Source organism: Pholcus phalangioides, unplaced genomic scaffold, assembly GCF_987345545.1.
Source record: "Pholcus phalangioides strain wild (caught in Gottingen) unplaced genomic scaffold, Ppha-v1.0 ptg000011l_1, whole genome shotgun sequence".
Lineage (NCBI taxonomy): Eukaryota > Metazoa > Arthropoda > Arachnida > Araneae > Pholcidae > Pholcus > Pholcus phalangioides.
The window spans coordinates 11,215,776-11,242,542 of NW_028301604.1; the positions used below are offsets into that span (position 1 = coordinate 11,215,776).

Consider the following 26,767-nt stretch of genomic DNA (forward strand, 5'->3'; position numbering starts at 1 on the left):
ACCTTGATGAATAAATAAAAAAATAGGCCTACTGGGCTCCATGAGTTAAAAAAGGTTGAGAACTGCTGCTATAAGCAGTTCCTCAAAAAACTATATTTATTCATTACCCTTAAGTAAAACATTAACATCGCTTCTCTAGAACATGTGCAAGAGTGCATGTACACTACCCAAGCCCTCACTGATAAATCACAGAGTTCTCTTCAATTTAATGGAAGATACCACATGTTCCTGGTTCGTCCTACAGAAGCTAACAACAATTATCATCACGCAAGTTGAATCTTGATTTATCAACAATGTGAACAAGGGCTCAATCATTCCATGAAATAACGTGCAAATATTTACAAAAGCTCAAACAAGCTGTGCAGTCATAAAGTGAGAAAACAAATGACATACATGTCAACAGAGTCAAAGGTAATGCACTTTCCTTGATAAATTTTTATCACTGGCTGTAAAGAACTGAAGAATAGTTTCCTTCAGGCCAATGGAAGTCTCATTAAATTCTTGTCAGAGCAATTGAAAAGAATGTGGAAACCAGATAAGGCTATCAAAGACTACTACTACTTCACTCATACAGTGCACCGCCCAGGCTCTATCTACAATTATAAATTTTAGCCATTACCCCAGATGAGGGGCTGGGTGGTGACTACTACTTAACTTTCTTTCAAACCGAGCACAACTCAGGTCTATCACCATCTATGGTCAATTTGCAACCTAGTGAGTTTGTGCCGGAAGTGTAACTGTGTGTGTACCTAACAGTCTGAGTGCATATATAGTGTTGTGTTTGATTTCTTTTTTAGTGCTGCCACCTATATTTCAGAAGTGAAGTGAGTGATGTGTTATGATTGAATTACATTTGTACTGTTTGTAGGTCTGTTGCTCTCTGCGGCAAGCTACCAATTAACCATATACACACCTCATATACATTCCTCTTCGGAATTTCTAACGAATCAATACATGCAAGAATGTGTTGCATGTGTATATATGTGTGGCCCTAACGTATTTATGTTGTCAGAGTTATTCCCATATTTTCAACAAAGTGTACTTTTTATTTTTCACTGAAATCAAGTATATTATTATGACTATTTGTCACACATAATTGTCAAGTTAATTTTTTTTTCGTAGAATTCATTCTGATCCATTGTGATGTGCAGTAGCCATTGGCAACTTTTTTGAAGATTTTAGGAATAAATGGAAACTTTGCTCAGTTTCTGTATCGTATTTGGGGACAGTTGGCAATATTTTTCTCTAGAAAACATGGCCACTTTGATATTGCAAGGACTCACATTTTCTTTGGAGGGATTTTCAAAGCATAATTTAAGGATATTTTAGGGGTTTTTCTATACAGACATGAAAATTCAGAAAAAATATGGTTTCGGACTTGAAGATTTTGATTAAACTAAAAAAGATAGGAAACATTAGCACCTATGACAATTTAATCAACAAAATTTTAAGGTTGAACTTTGAGTTTTAAAAACTTAGAAAAGGTTATTTTAAAAAAGTAATAATGATAATGAATATAATTATGGAACAAATAACACAAAATTATGATAAAAAAATATAAAAAAAATAATTATGCCCAGAAAACTTCAAATGATGAGCAAGTTTTGGTTCACATATGTGTCAGGCTCTCTGAAAAAATGGCTTTTGCTATTTACTGAGGAAAATAAAATGCTATTTAATACAAAGGGAAAAAAATATGAATTTTTTTTTTGCCAATTTTCAGATGACTCAGAGAACTTCATTTAAAATTTCTGATTGATTATCATCAAGTACTGTTAAAATATTTCAGTGATATAAGCATTCAAATTATGCAGATGGAATACCATCAGTACAAATGAAGGATTGAAACAGAATGTGATGGTCATTCTTATTTCCTCAACTGCACAAGCTATACAGACTATTTCGAAAAAACCCTAGAAATTTCAAACTACATGGAGTTGAGAATTTTCAGTAGAAAAATTTTCTGAAACTATCAAACAAAAATAGGTATAAGTGGGTAAAATAATTTGGGTTTTTTTTTTCTTTTCAATTAATCAGCCTGAATGTTTCTGCATATCAGAACTATTTATGAATGGCTAAATAAATGAATTTATGTCTAAACTGGAATTTTTCATCTCACAGGTGGGCAGGTAAGTGTACAAGCAAGCTCGAGAACATGAACAGACATAACCATTTCTGTAAATTAGTTTCAATTTTTTGATTATTACTCAGTATGGTGGATCACCTTGCACACCATTAACCTTCATCATTTTTAAATTATGAAACCAATATATTCTGTTCTTGTAGTTTTGAAACTAGTCATTGAGATTATATTAAATGCAAAAACGTGCAAAATATCTTGGTGTCCAATCAAAAAACAATAAGTGTAAGTACATGCTCACTAAAAATGCTGTAATTGTATGTGACTGTTTTATAATAATTTACTGCATGAAAAACTAGTTGGCTCTCTCTTGTAAGAAACAGATTATTGCAAATAGTAAAAGAAATAATCAAACTTCTGTAAAATATATAACTAACACTAAAATTGTCCTGAATTACTCTCATTGTTAGTATTTAGAATTAACAGGCATTAAAAATATCAATGAGCTTCCAAAAACGTCTGTACTCTCTTAGGAACTATGTTACGAAATGGGATGCTCAAATCACGTATCAAACTTGCACACAAACACTGGAGATTCATATGTTGAAGAGGATATATGTCCAACAAACAAGGGGCATTAGAAAGTTGCAGAGGAGTTTCCCTCTGAATGTTCCGTAAATCAAGATGTGCTCCCTGGTTCAGAAGTGCTTTAAAAACTGGTTTAGCTGATGGTCTATTCATTGCAGCAATGTGAAGAGGCGTATTTCCATCTAGATCTATAGCATTTGGACATGATCCCACCTCTAGTAATAGCTCTACAACTTCTACAGAGGGAAAAATCGGGTACCTGCCAGTTGTAGAATCGTCTTTAAAACAAGCTATATGTAAAGGTGTCCAACCTTTAGGACCTCTTGGATTCATTTTCACCATTTTGTATATCATTTGCTTCATTTGAAAATCATCATCTTTTGATAAATGGGGCTGTAATTTACACATGAATCCAATGAGATGCATTGCTACATTCAGAGTACAATGAAAAGTACTATCATCCTCATTGCTCACAAGCCATGGATGCCTTAAAGCTGTCTTCATTTCTTTTAAAACTCTGCGAAAGACATTCATAATATCACGAAAAGTAACTACAGGCACAATTCTTGTTCGTGCCCATGAATCAGACATCATATAAGAGAATAGCTCAGTAAAAGCTACCAAACTGCTTATAGTCATTGGACTCAAAGGTTCGAGAACAGTTTGCTGTACATCAAGGGCATACATCCACAATTGTATACATCTATCAAAATTGCCAGTATCTGCATATGATGCTCCTCTAAAACGGATGTAATATGCTGTATCCGGATGAGCAGGCCCAAGAATTCGCTCCCTTATCAGTAAAGCTTGCATCCTCATTGCATCAGGGTCAGACATCAATTCTTCCAATTGTTCAAATGATGTCACTTCTGTGGCATTAATGTAATTACCGATTGGTGACTTATAGCCTGGTTTGAGCACAGGAGCATCAGTATCTTCATACCTTAGCTTCATAGCTCGTCTCCAGAAATCAAGAGCTCTTGCCATATCTCGTTTTTTATCCATAAAGGTAGCACCTAAAAGTTCTAATGCTTCTATCTGTGCACTTTTAGCACATGGTATTGAATTGATGATGTATTCAACAATAGCAACATGGCCAGTTATTGCAGCTGATAAAAGTGGTGTCATACCACGACAATCTGCATCCATTACTGCTCCATGATATAATAAAAGCTGCATTATTTCTAGGTTACCAGATTCTGCGCAATCATGCAGAGCAGTATTACCTGAAAGGCAAAAGAAAAGAAGGAGATAATGGTTATAAGAAATTTAATGAGAAAAGACACATTGTAAAGTGTTGTTTAATTAATAAGAGAGAGAGAGAAACCAATTATTATCTATTTTAATCTTCAATAAAGACAAATTTTTGCAGTGGGAAATACTAAAAACTTTTATGAAGAAACTTTTTTTAGTGTATATGTTAAGGTAATTATGATAAATACAGTGATTATACATATTCATCTACTGTTTTGATTGGTGATTATCTATAATTTATCACATTTGTCATGACATATATATATACACTGCTGGCCACCCAAATTGCAACACCAAGAAAGACAAGAGATATCGCAACAATATTTATTTTGTAGATAACATGTTGACCAAGCATCAAATGATTAAATTTATAGACTTCTGTGAAGTGTGGTTCCTGCCAAAATCAGTAGCCAGAGTAGCCGCCATTGTTGGAGATCACCGCTGCCACACGCCTCGGCATTGATTCAAAGAGACTTTGGATGTGTTCTTGGGGTACAGCAGACCAAGCAGCTTCCACGCGTTGCCAAAGTTGATCTGGTGTGGCAGCTGGGGATGTAATCTGGGTCAATCGTTGAGCAACCATGGACCACATGTTTTCTATCGGCGAAAGATCCGGAGAGCGAGCTGACCAGGGAAGCAATTCAATCTGGCGATTGACAAAGAACCTTTGGACAATGCGTGCCACGTGTGGTCGCGCATTATCCTGTTGAAATATGGCTGTGGGCAAGCCCTGAAGGTAAGGAAGGACAACTGGCTCCAACACCTCGGAGATGTAGCGCTGGCTTTTTAAAGTACCGGCAATGCGTACTAGAGGAGTGCGAGAGTGATATCCAATACCGCCCCATACCATAATACCCGGTGCAGGACCAGTGTGGCGGTGCATAACGCAGCTGTTCAGCATCCTCTCTCCACGGTGTCTCCAGACTCGAATCCGACCATCGTGGTTACCGACCACTCGTCAGTAAAGACAATTTCATTCCATTGTGCCGTCCACATCCTTCTTTCATCGCACCATTGGCGGCGGAGACGTCTGTGGTTCTGCGTCAAGGGTAGACGAAGCAATGGACGTCTTGCGGACAGACCACTCTGCTGTAAACGGCGTCGAATGGTACGTGCAGACACTGGATGATGCGGTACAGACTGAATGTGCTGTGCTATGGTACGTGATGTGGCTGAGCGATCCGTCACTGCCATGCACACAATACGCCTGTCATCACGTGAAGTGGTGCACTGAGGTGGATGCGATTGAACACGTCGGTCCGTCATACCCTCCTGCATCCAACGATCACATATCCGCATTACAGTTATTTGGTTTCGTCCAACACGACTACCGATTTCCCTGAAAGATAATCCACAATCTTGGTAGGCCACTATCCTTCCTCTGTCGAACTCGGATACTTGATCAAAAGATGATCGCTGTTTTCTACGAGGCATAATTGATCGTTTTTTTGAAAAAACCACAAGAAAAACACAATTGCCGTACTTCAAATCGTCGAAATCTCCAAGCCTTAAATAGCGCTTTGAAGTGGCGCCACAGGCGCGCGTGATGTGCGTCTGCGCTGAAATTCTAATCATTTGCATATCTCACCTCCGCTAATGCATGTTGTAAATTTCATATTATTTGCATGCTTCCTTCAGGGTGTTGCATTTACGGTGGCCAGCAGTGTATATATATATTAAGATACAATAACGAAAAAAAATTCAATATGTAATACAATATTACCATAAGAATAAAAATTAAGTTAGAATGATTTCATGTGTAATTAACAGAACTATAAAATTGACTTTTGCAGTGGAGGAGGAAGGACAAAATTTATATCTCCCCCCCCCCCCCCACCCTGACAAAAATTACTATAACCACTACAATCCTGAGGCAATGAATCATAAACATGGTGTTGTTAAAATGTCTCAAGATCAGGCAAGAATGCCATGAAGTTGCAACCGGTTTGGAATATTTCCAGTTAAAAAAGTCAGAATTAACTAACACCCACTTTGCTTTTATCAGTCTATCAAATAGAGGGTTCGCTGTACACATGAGCAAAGTGGTCTAAGCCACTGGAGTGAAATTTTTCATAACAAAGTGTTCTTTTCTGAAAGCTGAAGTGTCTTATAGGCAAAAAAGAATTTCAAGGGGAAACTGATTTTTTGGGCGCTTTCAGGAAAGAATGCTTTGTTATGAAAATTTGCATTCCACTGACTCTTAGACAAATATGATACTCAACCCTCCATATTATGAAAAAATATTATAGTATATTTTTGGTATTTTGTTTTCATATTGCAAATAACTATACTTATTTTTTCTCAAAATTTGTATGAATTTTTTTTTATTCTTCTTGTTATCACTGAGGCTTTCAGTAATTTGTATTTGTACATGTGTGTGTTATTATTTATCATACTTACATTATACATACTAGTACAGGGCTTTTGATGCCCTGGTTGATTTTTTTTTTTTTTTTAAATAAAAAACTATACATTCTGATGAACTTCTGAAGATACAACAGCTCAAAGGATTCAGGATAAAGAATGTCACACTGCTCAGTTTGTTCTAATAAAATTATGACCACATTTTTACTGTTCAAAAACATAGACAATGGAAAAATCAACTTATCAGTTTAGATTGGCGAGACATGAAGTTGTTTACCTTTCATACTTTTTCTATTAACATCAGCTCCATGCCTCAACAGAAATTCTGAAATTCGTAAGTGCCCTTTATAGCAAGCTATCATCAAACAAGTATGGCCATGCTTGTTGGCAATTTCAATATCTGCACCATGATAGATAAGATACTTTGCAATTTCATAGTGTCCATCAAAACATGCAGCACGCAATGGAGTTGAATTGGTTTTTGTTGTACTGTTGACAGATGCATTATAGTTAATCAAGGCTCTAACAATGAAGAAGTGTCCTGCTGCTGCTGCACACCACAAAGGAGGTGCGTCTTCAATCGTATCTCCATCAAAAGTCACTGCGCCTACCTGAGAAAGAACAGTTTTCTGAATCATGATATTCAGTTCATGTGACATACTTTTTTGCTTTGTAGAATTTTTATTTTTTAACTTAACCCACTTATTTGAACTGACTACATTCTTACTGCAAAGCATTTACTAAAGGAAAAAAATAAAATACCTGCTCAATATCTGCATGACATTTTTCAATCAAATACCGTACCACTTCTAAGTGTCCATTTCGACATGCTATTACAAGTGGTGTAGAACCAAATGTGACAGCTGAAACAAGACTATTTACTTCCTCAGGTGGTCTACGATCCAGGTAATTCTGAAAATAAAAAATTCAAATAACTTTTATGAAAAAGAGTTTTATTACAGAGTTCTTTCAATTTTTTAAAATCAGAAAAGAGCCAAAGTAAATGCTGATGGAAATTATTTAATGGCTTTTGAAAAATAAACTCATAAAACTGATTCATGATTGGAAGATTAGAAAGGTTAAAATAAGTAAACTTGTAGACAAGTTTAGTAGATCAAAAATTGGCAGAAGCTAAGATAATAATGTAAATTTTATGTGCATTTGTTCATAAAAAAAAATAATTAAAAACCAAGGAAAATACTGATTAAAAATCACCTATCCAATCAAAAATTCATAAGGTATCAAATTCATACGTCTTATACAATGATAAAAATTAAAATGAACATGTGTTGACAATTAAAATAAGTATTTAACAAAATATTTTAAATTAGGACTGCAGGTATCCCTTACTTTACGCGATTTCATTATAACACGGTTATGAAAAGTTAATTTCAGTAACAGCAACCTGCAAAATTTGGCCTGGAGTTTTAACTTAATCTCGAAAAAAAATGGGCTTGAAAATTGAAGATGTAACATAGTTAAATCCTTCGATGACAATATCCACTGGATTTGCTAATATAGCTGAGACAAACATCAGAGAAATGTTCAAATACACCTCACCAGATCTCACTGATGAACGTTTAATGGTACATTGACAATGCCAGGAAAATCTTAATCAAGAAAAGCAGTTCTAATAAAATTAGAATTTTCATATTTGCAAAGAATATTCAGAATTCTCTGGCTCTGCTACTAAAGTTTTTATAAAGAGAGAAAGAATGTTGCTTGTCAGCCAAATCTCGACTGTTTCATTAAAAAGAGTAATCAGCTTATTAGACCAGACTGTTCATGAAAGAAACATCCACACTTCTTGTCTTCGCCAGAAGTAGTGAAGACAAGTAAAAATATCAATTCGATTAATTCATATATTGCCTAAATTCACTAGAATTATTCATAAGTTTGAATAAATAATTCATTAAGAAAATTATTTTGCTGTGTGTGTTAAGTTTTTTTTTTTATCCTTCTAAAAAAACCAATCCCACATCCCTATCTTCACCCATGTTAAATTAAGCTTGCTTTACGCAATTTCATCTTACGTGACTATTTCGCAAAACCAATTAATCGTGTAAAGTGAGGGATGGCTGAACTTGAAATCAGAATTTTCAAATTTCAAAAACTATGGTGGAAAATTCCCTAGATTTTTCTAGGACTCTCAACAGAACACAATTATTCAAGGTGATTAAATTATTTGCCACTATAAACAACTGTTTTGTTTCAATATCACTTATCCATCTCCCCATTCTGAAATTAAATGTGTCAGCATTAGATAAGGAAAGAAGAAAAGAAACAGAAAATGGGAAAATCAGAAACTTTTTTGCACTATATTAAAAAATTCACCAAATCCTTCAGTTCTCAATGGATCTTTCTAAGTACTTCCAAGGGCCATATCCTCTACATTAGACATCCTGTTAAGAGCAAGGTGTCTTAATTGCTCACTATCAAGGTTTAACAAATCAAAAAATTTATATACTCTCTCTCAACCATTTTTTTTTCAAGAAAAGTATTCCAAAATAATAGGGGCTATCTATGACTTTTCCGGTACTTGAGACTCCTCTCAATCTTGGTAGGCATGTGGACATAATTTGGAAACTTACATGTTGTCTTCGGACTCCAATTTAGTAATTACGCATAAAAAATTCTAAGTGCCAATGTTTTAGTCACCATGGCAACCTGGCACTAAAGCATTGTCAATATATTACCAAACGTTGTTCATCAGTGAGATCTGCTGAGTTGTGTTTGAAAATTTCTCACATAATTGTCTCAGTTACATCATCAAACCCAACGGAGATTTTGCCATCAGAGGATTTAACTGTTATAGCTTCAATTTGCAAGCCCAATTTCAGGATTAAAGTTAAACTTGAGGCCCAATTTTGCAGGTTGCGATTTCTAAAATTAATTAAAATCGTGTTATATCAAAATCGCATAAAGCGAAGGATACCCATATACCATTATTAGAGGTTCAATGTAGTTTTTTTTTTATGGTTCAACACAAATTTAAATACCAAATGACTCAAAGAAAAATTCATGTTACCATTAAATTTTAAAAAATAATAATAATCAAGGAATTATGAAAAAGTTTTATTAAACAACAAAATTACATGATTAAGATAAATGATTACGATACAAAACTGCAAATTACACAAAAAGAATATACATTCTATTATAGTATTTCATGTGCATGTTGGGATAAATGAATTACATTGAAACTCTTTGGAGATATTTAGTTTTACTTATCACCCTAACAGTAACCCCCCCCCCCCCCCACCTAAATCTGTTCATTCCATCTCCATAAATTTAAAATGTGGTAAGATTTTCTTTCCCACCTTTTTCTCATTTCTAATTCGTAACCGATGACCCCAACGTCCGGAAAAAATGAAATGCTAGGAAAACACAAAATCCAAGTGCTTTTAATCACACCATTTTCAAGTCAACTGATCCCACAACACTCAATCTGTCCCAATTTTTTTTTTCTTTTTAAAGTTAAAAATTAAGGGGGAAATCAACCTTTTTTTTTAATGAGTTCGGAATAAGCTTTCTATATAATTGTGTTAATGAAATAAAAGATGATTTTCGATAATGAGTTTTAAAATTAACGATTTTCCAACGATTAATTACAAATGATGCACAGTAAATGCTTTGCTTTTCTATATACACAAATCTTATGTTACCAATTACGGTTATTTGAATGTTATTTGGATACTTTGTAATAAATTTTAATTGCTCAGCAAAACCATCAAAATAGAAGTTGACTTGTGTTTTTCTAAATGAAGTGATTTTTAATGCATTTTTCATTTTCTTTTTCACTTGGAAAGCCATTCATTTAATTTCTTTGTTGGATTTTCTTTGTCGGAATTTCCAATGAAAATCTAACGATAGTGTTTAAGCTAGATAAAAAATTCCTTTAGCAAAAAAACGAAAAGGGGGGGGGGGGAAAGCTTTAGCAAAATGCTACAATGCTAATGTAATGATTGATGGTCGGATGTCTTCGTTTCGTACCTCCTGTACGCATTTTTGCGAAAGTGGCTATTACTTTCGCATTCTAAGATTTTCTTTCTCATTTAGCGAAAAATGCGACCGTAGCTTAAACCCTGTTTCTCACAGGGAAGACGTCAGAGATTGAAGATCAACGTGCTAACAATACAAACCCTTAGACGATGTAATTTTCCATCTCGAGCTGAGTTATATACAATAGTGCGCGCTTCCATTTCTCTCACACATATAAATGCCGGAGAGAAATCACCAATGAGATATTCATTGAATATGTACAAATAAAGTACGACAATGTAAACAATTCATAAAGTTTTCCTTGTGTTGTTGGATTCGATATTTTTGAACACTGAAAACCAGCAGATTTTCCAAGGCAACAGTGTATGTTTTTGGTAGTTATGACTATTGTGGTTTTTCACCCAATGCACCAAGACCGCGTAATGAAGATCAGGGGCCCAGGGCCCCAAGCATGTTTGGACCCCCTTGAACCGAATGAAAAAAATTAAAAATTCTAGGTAAAAAAAATTAAACAAAACCCCGTTGGCTCACCCCACCACGAGCCACTAAAATGGATTTCACGAGTAGCAATTTTCAGTGGGTTCCCTAATCAAACGAGAATCGCCATTTGCCGAGTGGTTAGCGCACCAACCTTCGGCTCAATAGACAGTTCGAACAACACCACACTCAAGGGCGTAGCGGGGGGGGGGGGGACTTGGGGGTCTGGTCCCCCCCCCCGAAATGTGAGAAAAAGGGAAAAAGATGGCCAAATCCATTGTTCTGTCCCTTTGGTCCCCCCGGAAATGAAAGTGCCCCCCCCCCCGAACGAAATTTCTGGCTACGCCCCTGACCACACTAGAGATATCTCTAGTGTAGTATTGGCTCGAATCCCAACTTGGACATGAAGAACTTTGTCTAGCTCATCCAGAAATGGTAGAGTTCGGTCTGATTAGGCTGACCATATTTCTTCGAAAGAAATACGGGAAATTGGGATTCCAAATACGGGAAAATACGGGACATCGCCAATTATTGCCAAAAATGACGCCAAAAGTAAACAAAGTTGCCAAATATTGGTGAAATTACGTAAAAATCAAAATGGCGGGAAATAAAGCATTACTGCAAATTGCAATGGATTTAAATGAATTCCACGAAATAAAACGTTCACCAAGACAAATGCGAGAGATTAATATTCTTATTTATAATTGTAATCATCATAATATAGTTTATGAGTGGGAAAATAATTTCATTCTTTGTCTTCGATAAAAAATAAAAATTCAAGTAAGCTTCGTGTAAAAAAACGGGACACTTCCGCTAAAAAGTCGGGACGGCCAAAAAAACAGAAAAAACCGGGACTGTCCCGAGAAATACTGGACGTATGGTCATCCTAGGTCTGATGTATCGTGACAGCGAAATATGATCGTGAAGTGACAAATGTGTCGCTCCCTGTTACCTTTATGGGGTATAGTCCATGGAGGAAAGAATAACTATAAAGGAAAAATTATATAAAGGAATAAATTTTAAAGGAAAACGCCATAGGAGAGAGAAGGTGAGCCTCTGTTTAAATTATTTTTCTAAAAAAATATGATCAAATAAGACTCGTGAGCTCTTGAAATGGAAACTTCAAATTCTTGTGAACATGCAATGTTAAAAATATATGAATAATTTTTCTCTAAATTAGCTACGATAACTTTTTATTTCTCGCATGCTATCTGTTTAGTCGTATTTATCCAAAGCCGCTTGATGCAGCTTTGTATTTATCCTAGTAGCCGTGCATTTGATTCTTGCATTAAATCCATGAATCACTTGAATCCACCTTCAATAATTGAATCATTATTCATTATTGAATCGAACAAATAGTTTTCGGGTCATTTTTTTCCCTCCATGAAAAATGGTGATGTGTTTTGTGCCTGATTGTAAACACTTTCACAATGCCCGAGATATTTTCATCATCTCTATTATAAGTGATCTATCATAGATATCTGACGTGATCGGAATCAAAGCTGTATTAAGAAGTCTTTAATACGCTTTGATAGGAAAATCAACAGCATTTTCCCCCTCTTTCTATCAGTTTGGGTTCTTCGACGGAATCGAGTAAATTATGAAACTTTATCACATTTTCCGAGCCATATTTGAGAAGAAACCTGATAACAAAAAAATATAATATAGTCGAATCCCGTTATAACGAACTCCAAGAGACCGGAGAAATCACTTCGCTATAACGAAATTTCGTTATAAAGGAATTCTAGGTTTATACATTGTTCCTATGTTATTATCTGGGGGATTAGAAAAATGTTCGTTAAAACGAGATTTTTCCGCTATAACGGTATTCGTTAAACGGAATTCGACTGTAGATACTAAAGTGAAAACTAATCTCAACTTCACTTAGGCCAGGGTCCCCGGGCTGGGATCTTTTGCGGAAATAAAAAAACATTCATAACTAATTAGAGACGAACTACTATTATATTTTGCCGCTGTGGTGGTCGAGTGGTTATAGTGACGGACTCGCGATGCGAGGATCCGGGTTCGAACCCCACAGTGGTGGTCGGCTGAAGTTGGTTTTCTGTGGTTCCCAACTTCAAGGCGCAAATGCGAGCCGATCTCCCTGTTAAAAAGTCTCGCCACAGAGAGCAACAGTCCTACAACGATAAATCATTCAATCATAACACTTCACTCATAGTTAGAAAAAAAAACTGGTGGCAGATGGCAGCACTACACATAACAAACATTACACAGAAACAAACTTTACGTCAGGTTGCACTACACGTACACGCACATTCCCGCATGTACCGATTCGTTGGGGGGTTCCGTGGGGGGGGGGTGCATTTGGGGTGTAGCAGTGGTAGGTAGGTAGGGCCTCCAAAAAAAAAATGGCTCGGGTATCCATGATGTTCTTAAGTCAGCCACCTCGTTGGGCAATTTGCCTGTTGTGGCGTTGTATTTGTATTTTAACGTCGCATGTTCAAGAGTTTGAAGTTTTCATTTCAAGCGCTCACAAGTCTCATTTGATCATATCTTTTTCAAAAAAATAATTTTAACAGAGACTCACCTACGTCCTATATATGGTGTTTTCTTTCATAATCTCTCGCAGCTCATGTTTATTTGGAATCAGCGTGACGTCACCCTAATGCTCCGTAATTCACCAAAATAGTTTTTCTTTCTTCCAATTTTTGGTCGACTTGGAGGTGGGGTACGGACTCCCTGAGCACCCCGACCCTGCGTACGCCTTTGATGGAACCTCGTGAAGGAAAATTTCCCTTTTGACCAGGGTTACCATCCGTCCTCCTTTTTGGTGTCATTTCAAGCTTCCTCCTACGTTTTGGAAAATTCGTCCTTTTGTCCTCCTTTTCAGGTTTCCGGAATCATTCTCTCCTCTTTTTTTTTCATTCTGAAACACATATCTCTCTATTGGCATGAGTGTTTGCGTGTGTGTTTTTTCCCACACATTTTTACACGCAGGGCCGCAACTAGGGGGAAGCAGGCGGGTCTCGTGCCCCGGGCGCTGGACCAGTGGGGGCGCAAATTTCATTCTCAAACCTTACCTTCAACATTACAAGGAGGTGCCAAAATGCGCACTTGCCCCGGGTGACCAAGCATCTAGTTGCAGCCCTGTTTACACGCTTTGACTAACGCCCTCGAAATTCCCAAAACGAATATAAGTTGCCTCCAAGCAGGGCAGATTCTATTCTAACCATAGCCGAGCTTGTCACAGGATAACATGAAAAAGACTATCGGGAAAAACCGCTCTGGAAGGAGAAAACCGCAATATTCATTTTGAGAATACCATTGTTTCCTCACCAACAGCAGATGTCGTGAACTGAAGTGATAGGGTGTTATCTATTTCATTCAGAAATAAGCATAATAGGACTTTTAAATATAGGATATTTAAATTTACTCAAATTTCAATCTAGAATGATGGGTTCAACCAATGGTTGCTTATATTTAAAAATTTTGATAAATGTTAAGAAAGGTAACATTGCAATGCTGATAATAATTTATGCGTTTTTTTATTCTCATAACACTTATTTTCATTTACCGTATTTTATCGTGTACAAGGAACCCTTTTTGCCAAAAACAGGAGGGTTTCCTTATACATGGATAGTATTTTATAGATATATCTTTTCAACTTTTTCCAAATTTTAAGCACAAAAAATCAAGGGTTCCTTTTACCATAAAGCAGGTATAGGAGCTCTTATTTCTCCTATGGGCTTCTATTTCTTCTCTAAGTGTTAAAATATGGTAATTTATTTTTTATGGCAAAATATAAGTAATGCACCCCAGGGCCGTCTTAAGAGCATCATGGGCCCCCGGGCCAAGTGATTTTTCTGAGGCCCTACAAGGCAAATTCTCGAAAATTTCAACCAGATCTCATTTTTGTGAGACCCCTATTATCTTGAGGCCCGCGGGTGGGCCTATGCCTTAAGACGGCACTGATGCACCCATCACGTAAGGGCAAAACTTATAAGTGGTTGAATTTAAGTGATATTTTCGCTTGATTTCTTCCATATTTATCAACTTCAATCGGAAATTATGCATAATTACCGGTAAAAGTGACAAATGTAGAAAAATGTATCAGACTTACCGAAACGATTGGTGATTATGTATACTTGAGCTTATTTTATGTTACCGTCCATTAATTAATTTTTTTAGGGTGAAAAGAGGAGTAGCATGATGACGGCCAAAAATCTATACAATTATTTACAATAGTCTTGGACTTCAAACATCTCTCGACATTTTGACGTATGTCTAGCACAGACATTATGGGTTGGAGCAAAAAAAACGATCCGTCTCCCCCTCACTTTTGATGAATTGTGCCCACCTACTCTGGTCAGTTTTATTACTTCGACTGAAGCAAAAGGAGGGGTTTTCTTTCTATACCCTCAGAAGTTTTTTAAAAATCTTTTGGGAGTGTTTTTTTCTTGCCAGAAGAATCAGCATTGAGTGTCGTTTGCATCCTATTTTCTTTACTTCTGAATAGGATATGTAATCCCCCCCCCCCTCAGTACACGGCATCTGCTGTAGGTGAATAATGGTATTCTCAAAATGAAATTGCAGTTTTCTTGATCCAGAGCTCTCTCCTTTCATGTTATTTTGGGGCAAGGTGGGCTATGGTTAGAACAGCGTCTACCCCTTAGAGGAGAAATAAGGTATTAGTATATTTCTTCTCAATGGTCTACCCTGCTTGGAGGAAACTTGCAGTAATCTGGGAATTTCGAGGGCCTTGGTCAAAACGTTAAAAAATGTATGGAAAAAAAGACACACGCAAACACTCATGCTAATGAAGAGATATATGTTTCAGAGTGGCAAAAAAAAAAAAAAAAGATTTTCCCTGGAAAAAGAAAAGAAAGTGATTCCGGAAACTGTTAAAAAGAACAAAAAGGACGAATTTTCTGAAACGTCAGAGGACGCTTGAAATGACACTAAAAAGGAGGACGGATGGTAACTCTTAATACGAGGGAAGGAAGAAAAAGGTCACGTAATCTTAAAAGTCGTTTGATTGGTGAATATGTTAGAATCAAAATAAGAGCGTCATGTGTTGTTTACCCTTGTGTATAGTGACTGGAAATAGTTTATTATTCTTATTCCAATCGCCTTACCCTTGTGAAGCCGGAGAAAATAGAGATGTATTTTTGCACAATATGAACTTCATTAAGAGATCATGAAAATCACCGATCAAAATATCCGAAGGAAAATGGCAAAAATAACGGGTTATATTCGATCGGTGGTCTTTCCGTTTAAATTTTTTTAAAGAACCTTATTTATCGTAAAATTTTATTCGCGATCCAACATGCGTTTAGTTTTTCATTTTTGAAGTTTAAGGTACTGTACTTTTAACTCCATCCATCACATTGATGCCAGTAATGCAATTCATATTTCTCGCCATTGTTTATTGAGTTTCGTTAAGGTATAGTTGTTAATTTATCATCTCTCGTGGATCAAGCTCAGCGTTGAAAATGACGCTCCTCCAATCATGTTTAGGAAATGGTTTCCGTGATCTTTGTGATAAAGAAGAACTGATGAACCTGATGGATTTCTTGCGATCTAAAGCTGGTCCACACAAGCCTTGGAGTGAACTCACAAAAATCTACAGGTTAGCTGCTTCAGATAAAAAAGCTTTATCAGACAATATGGAAAAGTCGTGTATTCGTAGTGTCCTTGATATTCTTCAAAAGTCAATCAAAATAAACTCTTTGCAGTCTATGGTCGAAAGATTGGATAGCATCACGAGGCAACAGGGCCTGAAATTCACAAAAAAATACTCTTCTGACAAAGAATGTTGTAATGGTTCTGATCTGGAATGCTATATTAGCTCTGATATGTTCTACGTGGAGATTTCTCTCAAGCCTACTGGAGAAGTTATTGATGTAAAAATTGCTGATGATGATCCTGTGTCATCGCCCGAACTGACAAAAGTGTTGAGAAGTGGAAATTTTGCAGAGTTCACTAAACATCTTGAAGGTTTATCGGCTATTTACCAGTTGAATGCAGATAATTTCAGGCAACTTGATTATGAAGCTCAAAAAAAACAGAAGAAAAAGGCTTATTTGGCATTGCAGTCCTTGGAAATGGATCTGAGCATGCTTGCGCAACTCCAGAGTTCGATTAATGATCCAAGTAATCTGGTTCATAAATCACCTGTTGGTATTTTGCAGCAAAGAGAGGGTGGTTTCTCGTTGAAACTAACATATTTCATATCGCCTTATGATCTCCTGGATCTTGAAAAAAAATCTTTGATACCACTTACCGCAGATACTGTTGTAAAAAAAAGCCTTGGTAAGTCAGTTACTGTTTGTATAGAAGGATCGTCTCCCCACAAGTTGCAAACTGTTTCATTAATAAGTGTTTCAAAAACACCAGAAGGAAAAAATATTCCTTCATTTGCTGCATTGAGTAATTTGAATAGCACCACTTTGCCTGCAAGTTTCGTTTTGAAGCTACCAGAGCCAGTTCCTGTTGCCACTAGTATTTTGAGAAAAATTCATGGTGTGACAAAAATTTCTGATGGCATTGATTTGTGTAATGCACTGTCGTTGCTATCTGTCATAATAAAAAGCTCATCAAATGGAAAGCTGCAAAGTTGCGATACAAGTGAACTCTGTGTGACACTTCCAGACCAACAGCATTGTTACAACCTCCAATCCAGCGGGGATCTGCAAGGAATGCTCATATCTTCGATTCCATTTACTCATCCTACTCATGTTCCTCAGATTTTGGTGTTCCTAAGGCAGCAAACATTGTTTAATACAATCATCAGCAGTTGTGTTCGTCCTGAAAGCAAGAAAAATGCAGAATCTGCATTCAAGTTTGATGTTCATGCCTATTCTACTAATCATATACAGATAACTTTTGTTCATCCAATAGATGAATCTCTTGCTGCTGTGGATTTGGATTTGAAAGACATAACAAATGTGAAATGTAAAATTTTCACTCTTGGCACTGATGTTTCGCTCTGCTCTGATCAGTATGCTAGCAAAGTTATGCAGAGGTCTCTCTCAATTCCAGTAACAATGAGGGCAGTTATACGAAAAGCGCAGGGACAGCAACAACAGTTTAGGCCTCCAGATGGTCACGAAATTTACACAGCAGCTATGGGTAATGGTGGTAGCAATGTTTCATATCTATCCCGTATCCCAAATAATTACAATAATAACCTGATAAATGGATCTTTTTCATCGAATGAGTTTTCCAACTTGGCTTCTAGAATATGTCACAAATCAACTGAACGAGCAAGTGAGGTGACACGGAACAAGATTATTGGCAATGAAAATTCTTCTGACCAGTCAAAAGTATCATCCACCATACCAGAAAAAAAGGTTATTAGTCAGATAGAAGCATGTGGTTATGAAAGCTCATCAATGAATAAAAGTTCAGGATCTGATTCAAGTGTGTCTCGCACACATAATCTGAATATTCAGTCAAAAAATTCTAACCTGATGCTTATGAGTATGCTAAGTGATATTGGTTCTGCAAAACCTGCTGGCGATTCATTGCCTTTTACTGTTCGAAATGGAGAAAATGGTGCCAAAGACCAGATACAAAAAAAGCGCAAAAGGGAAAATGAATCTTATGTTCCACCAAGTCCAAAGCATAGATGTACAGAAGAATTGACCGAGGTAAAAAAAGAATTTGCTACTCCTGATCCAAATAATCATGATTTTATTCAAAAAGACTATTCATGTAAGGAATTTTTGATAAAAAATGAGAAAAATATCTATACTCCTACTTCTCAAAATACTGAGGATTATTCATATCATTCATCAGAAAAAAACAGCAATTGTGAAATCAATCAATCAAATGAAGGAAAAAATTTCAAACTTGTAGAATCACTTCCCTCAGAATGTAACGCTAATTTATCAAAGGTTGACCCAAAAGATATAACAAGTGAAAAAAAGAAAATTTCTGTTAACAAAAACGATGAAACTGGCATTTCAGTCGGAAAACCTATTCAGCGAATAGAATCAGCTTCTCCTCAAAAATGTCAGACTTCTGAGAAATGTACAAAAAAAGTAAAAAAATCTAAAGATGATTGTTTTCAGAAACATGATAGGATGCAAAGTGGAAAGAGCACTGTAGAATTACCAGAAACTGACAGTAAGTTACCAAGCTCACATCGAGATATAAGTGAATCCTCTGGTACAAATTTGAAAATTTCTAAGTCTTCAGTTGGACATAAACTCTCAAAAAGTGACTCAAAAGTTAAACAAAAGGATGGAAGTGGATCAGTTGATACTGATCGTAAATCAGCACACTTATCAAAATCTCTTAGTGAAAGTAAAAAAGATCGTAAACGAAAGCGAACTGAAAGTTCAGGCCACAAATCTCCTAATCATTCATTTCAAAGTAATCCTTCCACTTCTACACCAGATTTCAACAATGAAGTGTCTCGACCTGACACAGCATACTCATTATCAAAATCATTTTCAGTTAATGCTCAAGAAATGTCTAATCCAGCTCTTTCTAAAAACTTAATGCAACCCAAAAAAAATCCTGTTAGCTCTAGCTCTAAAAGTCATTCAATAAAGTCAAATTTTGATCGAGTTAAAATGAAATCCCCTGTATCTGGGTGTGGTGGAAATTCCGAAAATATTAAGATAGTAAGTGAACATAAGGGTGAACATATACTTCCTAAAGTCTCATCCATGAAGATGCAAAATAAATGCAAACAAACCAGTAATACAAAATCTAGTAGCAATAAAACGTCAGGACTACATATCAATTCCAATGTTAACAAGAAAGCTTCAATTTTAAAACTTAAAAGTGGTGATTTGCCTCCTGGTGTGGTTTTAAAACCCAAAGTTGCATCTTCTAGTTGCTCTCAAGCAGCTTTAGGTCCACCTGAGGCAGCTTCTTTATTAGATAACACAGATCAAAATTATTCTACTTCGAATAAAAATGCTAGCAGCGTGAAAAATAATAAAACAGTGCTTCAGTCATACAAAGGTAATATTTTGAGTGCGGTCATAGACAAGTTACATTCTACTAAAACACAAAGTTCTAGTAATATAACTGAGAAGGATGATTATAGTCAATGTGGGGCAGAGGGAGTTTCTAACAAAAAAGAAATAAAGACAGATCGTAAAGATCAGCCTAAAGTTGGTGATGGTAAAAATAAATTTAATAGTTCAGACCAATTCACTGTTAAACAAAGTTCGCAGGGTATAAAACTGACTGTAACTAAGACAAAATCAAAAGATGGAACTGTGAAGTCTTCTAAATTTAAGATGGTATCCTCTAAAACAATAGCGTCTGATAGTGTTAGCGAAAAACTTATGCCTTCTCAGCCTAATTCATCATCTAAAGCTGTTTTGACTAAAACACATTCTTCTCTGCCTAATGTAAACAGCTCTAACAAATTGGGTTACTGTGTTGCTGTTCATGCTAAACCTGTGTTAAATTCTATTCATAAATCACCATCAAGTAGTTCAAATTGTGCTGTTACAAAGACAAAAAGTATTATTCATCATTCTTCAAAGAATACGAAAGTTTCTCTTCCTCATAACAAATCTCAATTGATGCGAACATTCAAAACAGGGAAGAAAGTATTCTCACACAGTAAAGGACATAATATTCATCAAGATAACAGTAAAAATAAAATTCTAACTGTACATAAGAAAAAAGAAAATCCAGTAGAATCAAATGTTTCAATTAATAAAAAATATCCAGAAAATATATGCACAGAATCAGTAAATGAGCTTCAATGTAACACAAAATCGGGGCAAGTCAGTTCCACAGATTGTAAAGTTTTTAAAGTTGTATTAGAAAAAGTTGATGCAGAAGAGCAAAATGGACCACAGCAAATGTCTTTGGCTTCAGATACGTTTCCTAATTCTATAGCTAAAAGTATTAATGTGAGTGCTACCAAAAGCAGCGATAAGAATATTGACATCAATAAAGAAGGTTGGGTCACAAGTACCACAGACACCAAAGTAGCTGTCATGCATTCTGTAGAATCCTCTGAAATGGACACTGAATGCAAAAATAAAATGATTGAAAGTGGGATTTCTTCAAGTATTAATAATATCATTCTTGATCCATGTTTAGGTGTCTCAGCGAAAGATGTTCAAAACTCATTATCATGCATCAGTGATACAAATTGTATATCACACAATGAAGATGCAAGTAGTCCAGATGGTCTGATAATTGATTATTCTGAACATTCAAAGGTGCAAGATTCAGAGAAGTGGGTGAATAGCCATTTTGAATTAAATTTGAATTTACATCATCCTGAAAATAAGAACAGTAAAACAGATTTGTTTTCTAATAAGCTCTCGTGTCAACCTTCTCCATCTAAATCACCAGAAGTTTTAAGTCCTCCTTCAAACCACTCATCAAGCTCATTATCACGACCATCACCTGCTGTAATTGATGATGAACTGATGAATGAGGCTGTGATGACTGTTGGGAAATAACTGCATAACTTGTGTTTTGCATTTTGATGAGTTATGTGTTTTTAACTTAGTTTTTGTACTTATGTATTTAAGTGGTTCCAAACCGGCCATGGCTAATCTTAGCACAAATAATTTAACATTATGTTGTGTATATTTTTTATTATACTTGGGGATATGTAATAAAATATAATAGAAAAGAATAAATGAGTCAGGAAATGGCAGGCGAAGCACAAAAAAAGATATTAAAACAGCATAGGTAGAGATGTGAAGTGAGAGAAAATATTCTCCTGGATGTAAAAATTGCGGAATAATTAAGAATATTCATTTTTTTTACTAATTTTGTTTATGTTACGAAATATAAATCCATTTTCATTGCCTGAAACATTTAAAACAAAGCAATGTGTTGCATAATCAACCCCCCCCCCCCCCCATGGCAATTTTTAGTTCACGAATATTCTCAAAATATTCTCTTGGTCATGATGAGAGGTTTTAAAAGTTTGGTTATGAAAATTTTAGAAGCCTTAAGATTATTTAATTTTAAAATAATTTTTTCAGTTTTTAAATTTTCAGAAATAAGTTCAAAGCAAAGAGTAAAACCAAAGTTAATTGATAAAAGAAGCTATTCTTATATAATCACTTTCATTCTAAGAAGATACAGAACTGTTGTTTTCTTCAATGTACATGCACTTAAATTCTGTATCACTCATATTACTTTAAAAGTTGTGCAATTCAGCCGTGTTTTCTTGCTTTCAAACTTTAATATTGTGGGCTACAAACTTTAGTATTCCTGTCTTCTTGATGGGAAGAGAGACGGGACAGATATAATATTTTTGAGAATATTCTCTTGAAGGACTACTATCATAAATTACTAGAGAATATTCTTATCAAAAATAATAAGTATTATTCTCCAGTTATTTATAACGAGATTATTTATTATATTACTTATTAACACATATATCCTTGACAATACTCTCTGGAAGGACTTCTATAACTGGAGAATATTCCAAGGGACTATTAGTAATAACTTGAAAATAATTCTTATTATTTTCGATAATATTCCACAGTAATTTATAAAAGTAGTCCTTCCAGAGAATATTCTCAAGCATATTATATATAATTATATTAGAGATGTGAGATGAGACTATTCTGGACTTTTACTGATCTTACTAAAAATATCTGGACTTAGAGATGTGAGGTGAGAATATTTTCCGGAGAATATTCTCGGAGAACGAGAATTTTCTGCCCATTCTCCTGGATGTAAAAATTGGAGAATAATTGAATATTCATTTTTCTTTTAAATAATGGAATTTTTTTTACCAATTTTGTTTATATTATGAAATATAAATCAGTTTTCATTACCTAAAACATTTAAAACAAAGCAAGTTTTAACATAATCACCCCCAATGACAACTTTTAGTTCAAGAATATTCTCGTAGTCATGAATGAGAGGTTTTAAAAGTTTGGTTATGAAGATTTTAGAAACATTTAGATTAAAACTTTGAAAAGTTATTCAAAATTAGATAAATTTTCAGAAATTAGTTCAAAGCAAAGAGTAAAACCAAAGTTGATTGACAAAGAAAGCTATTCTTATACAATCACCTTCATTCTAAGAAGATACAGAACTGTTGTTTTTTTCAATGCACATACATTTAAATTCTGTATCACTCATATTTCTTTAAAAGTTGTGCAATTCAGCCATGGTGGTTTAATTTTCTTGCTTTCAAGCTTCAATATTGTGGGCTTCAAACTTCAATATTCCAGTCGAGGAGAGAGATGGGAACAAAGAATATTCTCTCACTATAAATTACTAGAGAATATTATTAAAAATAATAAGATTATTCTTCTCAAGTTATTTATAGTTTATTTATTATAATACATGTTATTACAAATATTCTTGAGAATACTCTCTGGAAGGACTACTATTATAAATAACTGAAGAATATTCTCATCGAGGTGAGAATATTCTCCTAAAGGTTATTCTCGAGAATTTTATATCTCTAAACTACATTATAAATAACAGGAGAATATTCTCAAGTTATTTATAATAGAAATTCCTCCAGAGAATATTCTCCTAAAGATTATTCTCGAGAATTTTACATCTTTAAACATAGGCAGCATTTAGTGATTTTCGTGAGAACAAACATGGTATTTTTTTATTCACTTGATAATTTTCTGTATTAAAATATATGTTAATTATAATATATATGCCTAAATGTATTTGTTATTGCCAATATCTGAAGTCAAATCAATTCCACAATTCATCGGCCAAAGCATCTTATTTTCTCATATAATTTGACCAATATACATAGTGCCTAGTCATTCCATGATTTGCTCAGACTTGAGACATTGGCCATGACATGTATGCCATCAAATCCTGAACCAATCAAACTTTATGGAATTCGGTCGAATTGGGCTCCAGACACACTTGTCCTCTGGTTGCACTGTGATACAACCATCTGTTTCAAAGAATTTTGTCACCATAGCCAGTTTATCATTATATCAAATCAGGATTGAACTCACATTTTCAAGAATTTCCACTTCGCAAATTCACTCCTTTCTTAAAAACAACTCATTAGCTTTATACTGCTATTATCTTTTACAACTGATGTATTCCATTTTATGAGTTAACTTTTAGCAGCTGTAGAAACTGGTAAGCGCTGTCCGGTTTTCTATATAAATTTGATTATTTAGGTTTTGAGATGCATTCGTTTTCAGTACATCCTGAGCAAATGACTATCATAGAGTAAAACGTAGTTAACTTTTATTCAGTCAAATAATCACAAAAGACCAAAGAGGACATACTCAGTTTCTTTTCATGGGGAAAAAAAAAAGATTTTTGAGAGAAAAAGAAATTTTAAGCAAATTCCCAAAAAGTGACATAAAAACTTGATATGTATTGTCCATTAATTTTTTTTTTCTTCACAAGCACGAAACCTTTATCACGGTTCACACTTTTCATTTTCGTGAACATGAACTTTTCTCTGGACGGCCCGCTATCGCAACATCTGGCAAAGAGGAAACCCTCCACAAAATTTCTGATATAATCTGGCAAAGACGGAACCGTTCAACTAAACTTTGAGTCAGTGCACCTCCCTTGGAGATGAAACTCGAATCAGGCTAACTCGCTAATGCATCCGGGCCAAACAAGGAACTTCCTGAGTCGAGGAAGTTGAGTTGCTATCGTCACGAGTTGACGAAACCAAAGCCCGGCCAACGAGCCCCCATTTTCTCTGTGGGTCTGTTTGCTAGGGATAAACCACAGAGAAGTGACATAATTTTTCAAAACATTTATTTTCCATGCAGAGACAAAAATATCACAATACACACACAGACATAAAAAAAAAAACATTGGGGCTTCACACCATCTTTCCTGAAACAGCTGTCACCACCATTGTATTTCCTAATCTCGCCCGTTTACTTTTATGCCACAGCACCCGTCTATTGGGAGAAAAATGAAGCTATGACTTGACTTACTAAAAATCCTATATTAATTGTGTTACATTAAATTATATTAATTAGTACAGAATTTTTGAAGTCATATTAATGTGATATCCTGTGCTTAATTTGCAGACTGCACAAGAAGATGAGCGTTTTTTAATGCTCTGAGGGCAATATGATAAATCAAGAACCTTATGACTTTTCAGATAAGTGAAAAAAATTAGTCCAAAATATATAAGTAGTAATCTATTTTTTATGCGAAATTTAAATTTGCAAAAAATTTGTCCCATTCCTCTCCCCCATATAGGAGGAGTGGGACAATTAAAAAGTAAAAAATTTAATCAACATTGGAGTATAATAAATTTAAACAACTATTTTAATTATGACCACAATATTTATAAAGCTGTGAAAAATTATATTCCTGCAACCAGATGTAAATATAATAATGACACTCTATACAAAAATTTTGAAGGGAAAAAAATCATATTTGTTCAAAAACAAGAAATTACTGCATATTCATCAAAAACAGTAATGGAAGGATCTCAATGAAAGTTGAATGCTTCTAAATACAAGAAAACTATTCAATTGTAACATGGTGTGCATACTTAGATGAGACAACCATAATTTTTCATGGGCAGTATGTTTATATTTTATCATAATTATTAGTTTTTTATTGCTCTTATTGGATTGCTGTATTTTTTTGATATAGTTTAGATATATATATTCGACATCTATATTTTTTATGGGCATCTTATTTCAACCATCTCGTTGGGCATTTTGTCTGTTATGGCATTTGTATTTAAATGCAAATACAAGGGCCACAACAGGCAAATTGCCCAAGGAGATGCCCATGAAAGATATGAATGTCAAATATAACCAAAATACACAATATAAAGATTTTTAACAGCTGGCTGATACGAAGATATATTTTGGAAAGAGTAAATTCAACTACCCCTGCTTGGAATCGAACCCACATCCTTTCACTTCGTTCACCCAGAACACAGGGAGGACAAGCACTATCCTAAATACAGTACCTGCTTCATAACTATATATGAAAAATAAGATGTGAAGTAGAAATAACATTTATAACAAAATAAAAAATTGAAAAGTTTTTATTTAAACAGTTATGAGTAATATTAATTTACCATCAGATTTCCAGCTTAAAACTATCAATTTGGTGAAACGAACTTGAAAAAAAAGACACCTTTTGAAAGAATTTGATTTAGTTACAAGGTATCAAGTCCTGCCAGCTCTACTTTGATTGAAAATACTCAAAAACTCTCTGAATTTATATAACCTAAGCTAAGAAATTTTAGGTGAGAATAAATGAGTTTAATAGTGTGTTAACAGATGCTGCATGAGAATTTTTGATACGAAATAAAATTTTGGGCAGATCAGAAAATTTAAAATATTGAAATATATATTTTACTCTGTAATTATAATTCAAAATATAATACACTTTAATCTACCTGAAAGTAAGTTTTTTGATATTTAACAATATCTATTGGGTTAAAAAACTATTTGACAATAAGTTTTTCACTGTTTCAATACTGTGTTTCTAAGGTCAAAAACCTAACCTTGATCCCCTATCACACTTATCTTGAATAAACAGCTCTATTTCACTTAGTAAATTGAACACAGATAATCAGTAGTTTAGATAAAATGAACCATGAAATTAATATATTATGTTGTAGATTCTTTGTATGTCAAAAAATTCAAAATTGCAAATTGTAATTGATATTTTGTTTTGAATATTGTAATAAATTAATGTTTAAAAGTAAAACATTACGCTTGTCATGTCAAAAACCCAACTCTGCTTTTAACTATTGTCCATCCAATTTGCATTAAAAAAGTTATAAAACTAAAAAATAATTTCACAAAATTAAATGTATTTACTTTTGAATAGTGAAAATGATTTTTTTTCAATTCTTTGTTCAAAGTTTGTTAGCAATAAATGTTAGCATTGAAAGTGTGATACATTGGAGAAAACAGGAGCAAATTAAAGTAATTCATTTACTTAGGCTATATATAGGAAATTACTGTGATTTTTTTAAATTTTAATTGTGACTTGTAATATCATGCCTGTCACTCATGTTTGGCAAGTTTAAGGGTTTATGTGTTTGATAGTTCTCAAGGTTGGTTTGATATCACTTAATATGTAAGTACTTGAAATCAT

General features: G+C 34.7%; 2 protein-coding genes across 2 annotated transcripts; one reads left to right on the forward strand and one right to left on the reverse strand.

The window, feature by feature from the left end:
- Positions 1 to 862: 862 nt before the first annotated feature.
- Positions 863 to 10,670, reverse strand: LOC149080049 (protein fem-1 homolog C). Its single transcript, XM_089238996.1, has 4 exons — positions 10,429 to 10,670; positions 7,049 to 7,198; positions 6,564 to 6,897; positions 863 to 3,894 (listed from the first exon to the last, which is right to left on the reverse strand). Exons 1-4 carry the CDS (start codon positions 10,486 to 10,488, stop codon positions 2,579 to 2,581), a joined length of 1,860 nt encoding a protein of 619 aa, XP_089095122.1. The 5' UTR covers positions 10,489 to 10,670; the 3' UTR covers positions 863 to 2,578.
- A 5,122-nt stretch (positions 10,671 to 15,792) lies between these two features.
- LOC149080050 (uncharacterized) lies at positions 15,793 to 25,096 on the forward strand. The gene has a single exon (XM_089238997.1). It carries the CDS (start codon positions 16,219 to 16,221, stop codon positions 21,172 to 21,174), a length of 4,956 nt encoding a protein of 1,651 aa, XP_089095123.1. The 5' UTR covers positions 15,793 to 16,218; the 3' UTR covers positions 21,175 to 25,096.
- The last annotated feature ends 1,671 nt before the right edge of the window (positions 25,097 to 26,767 follow it).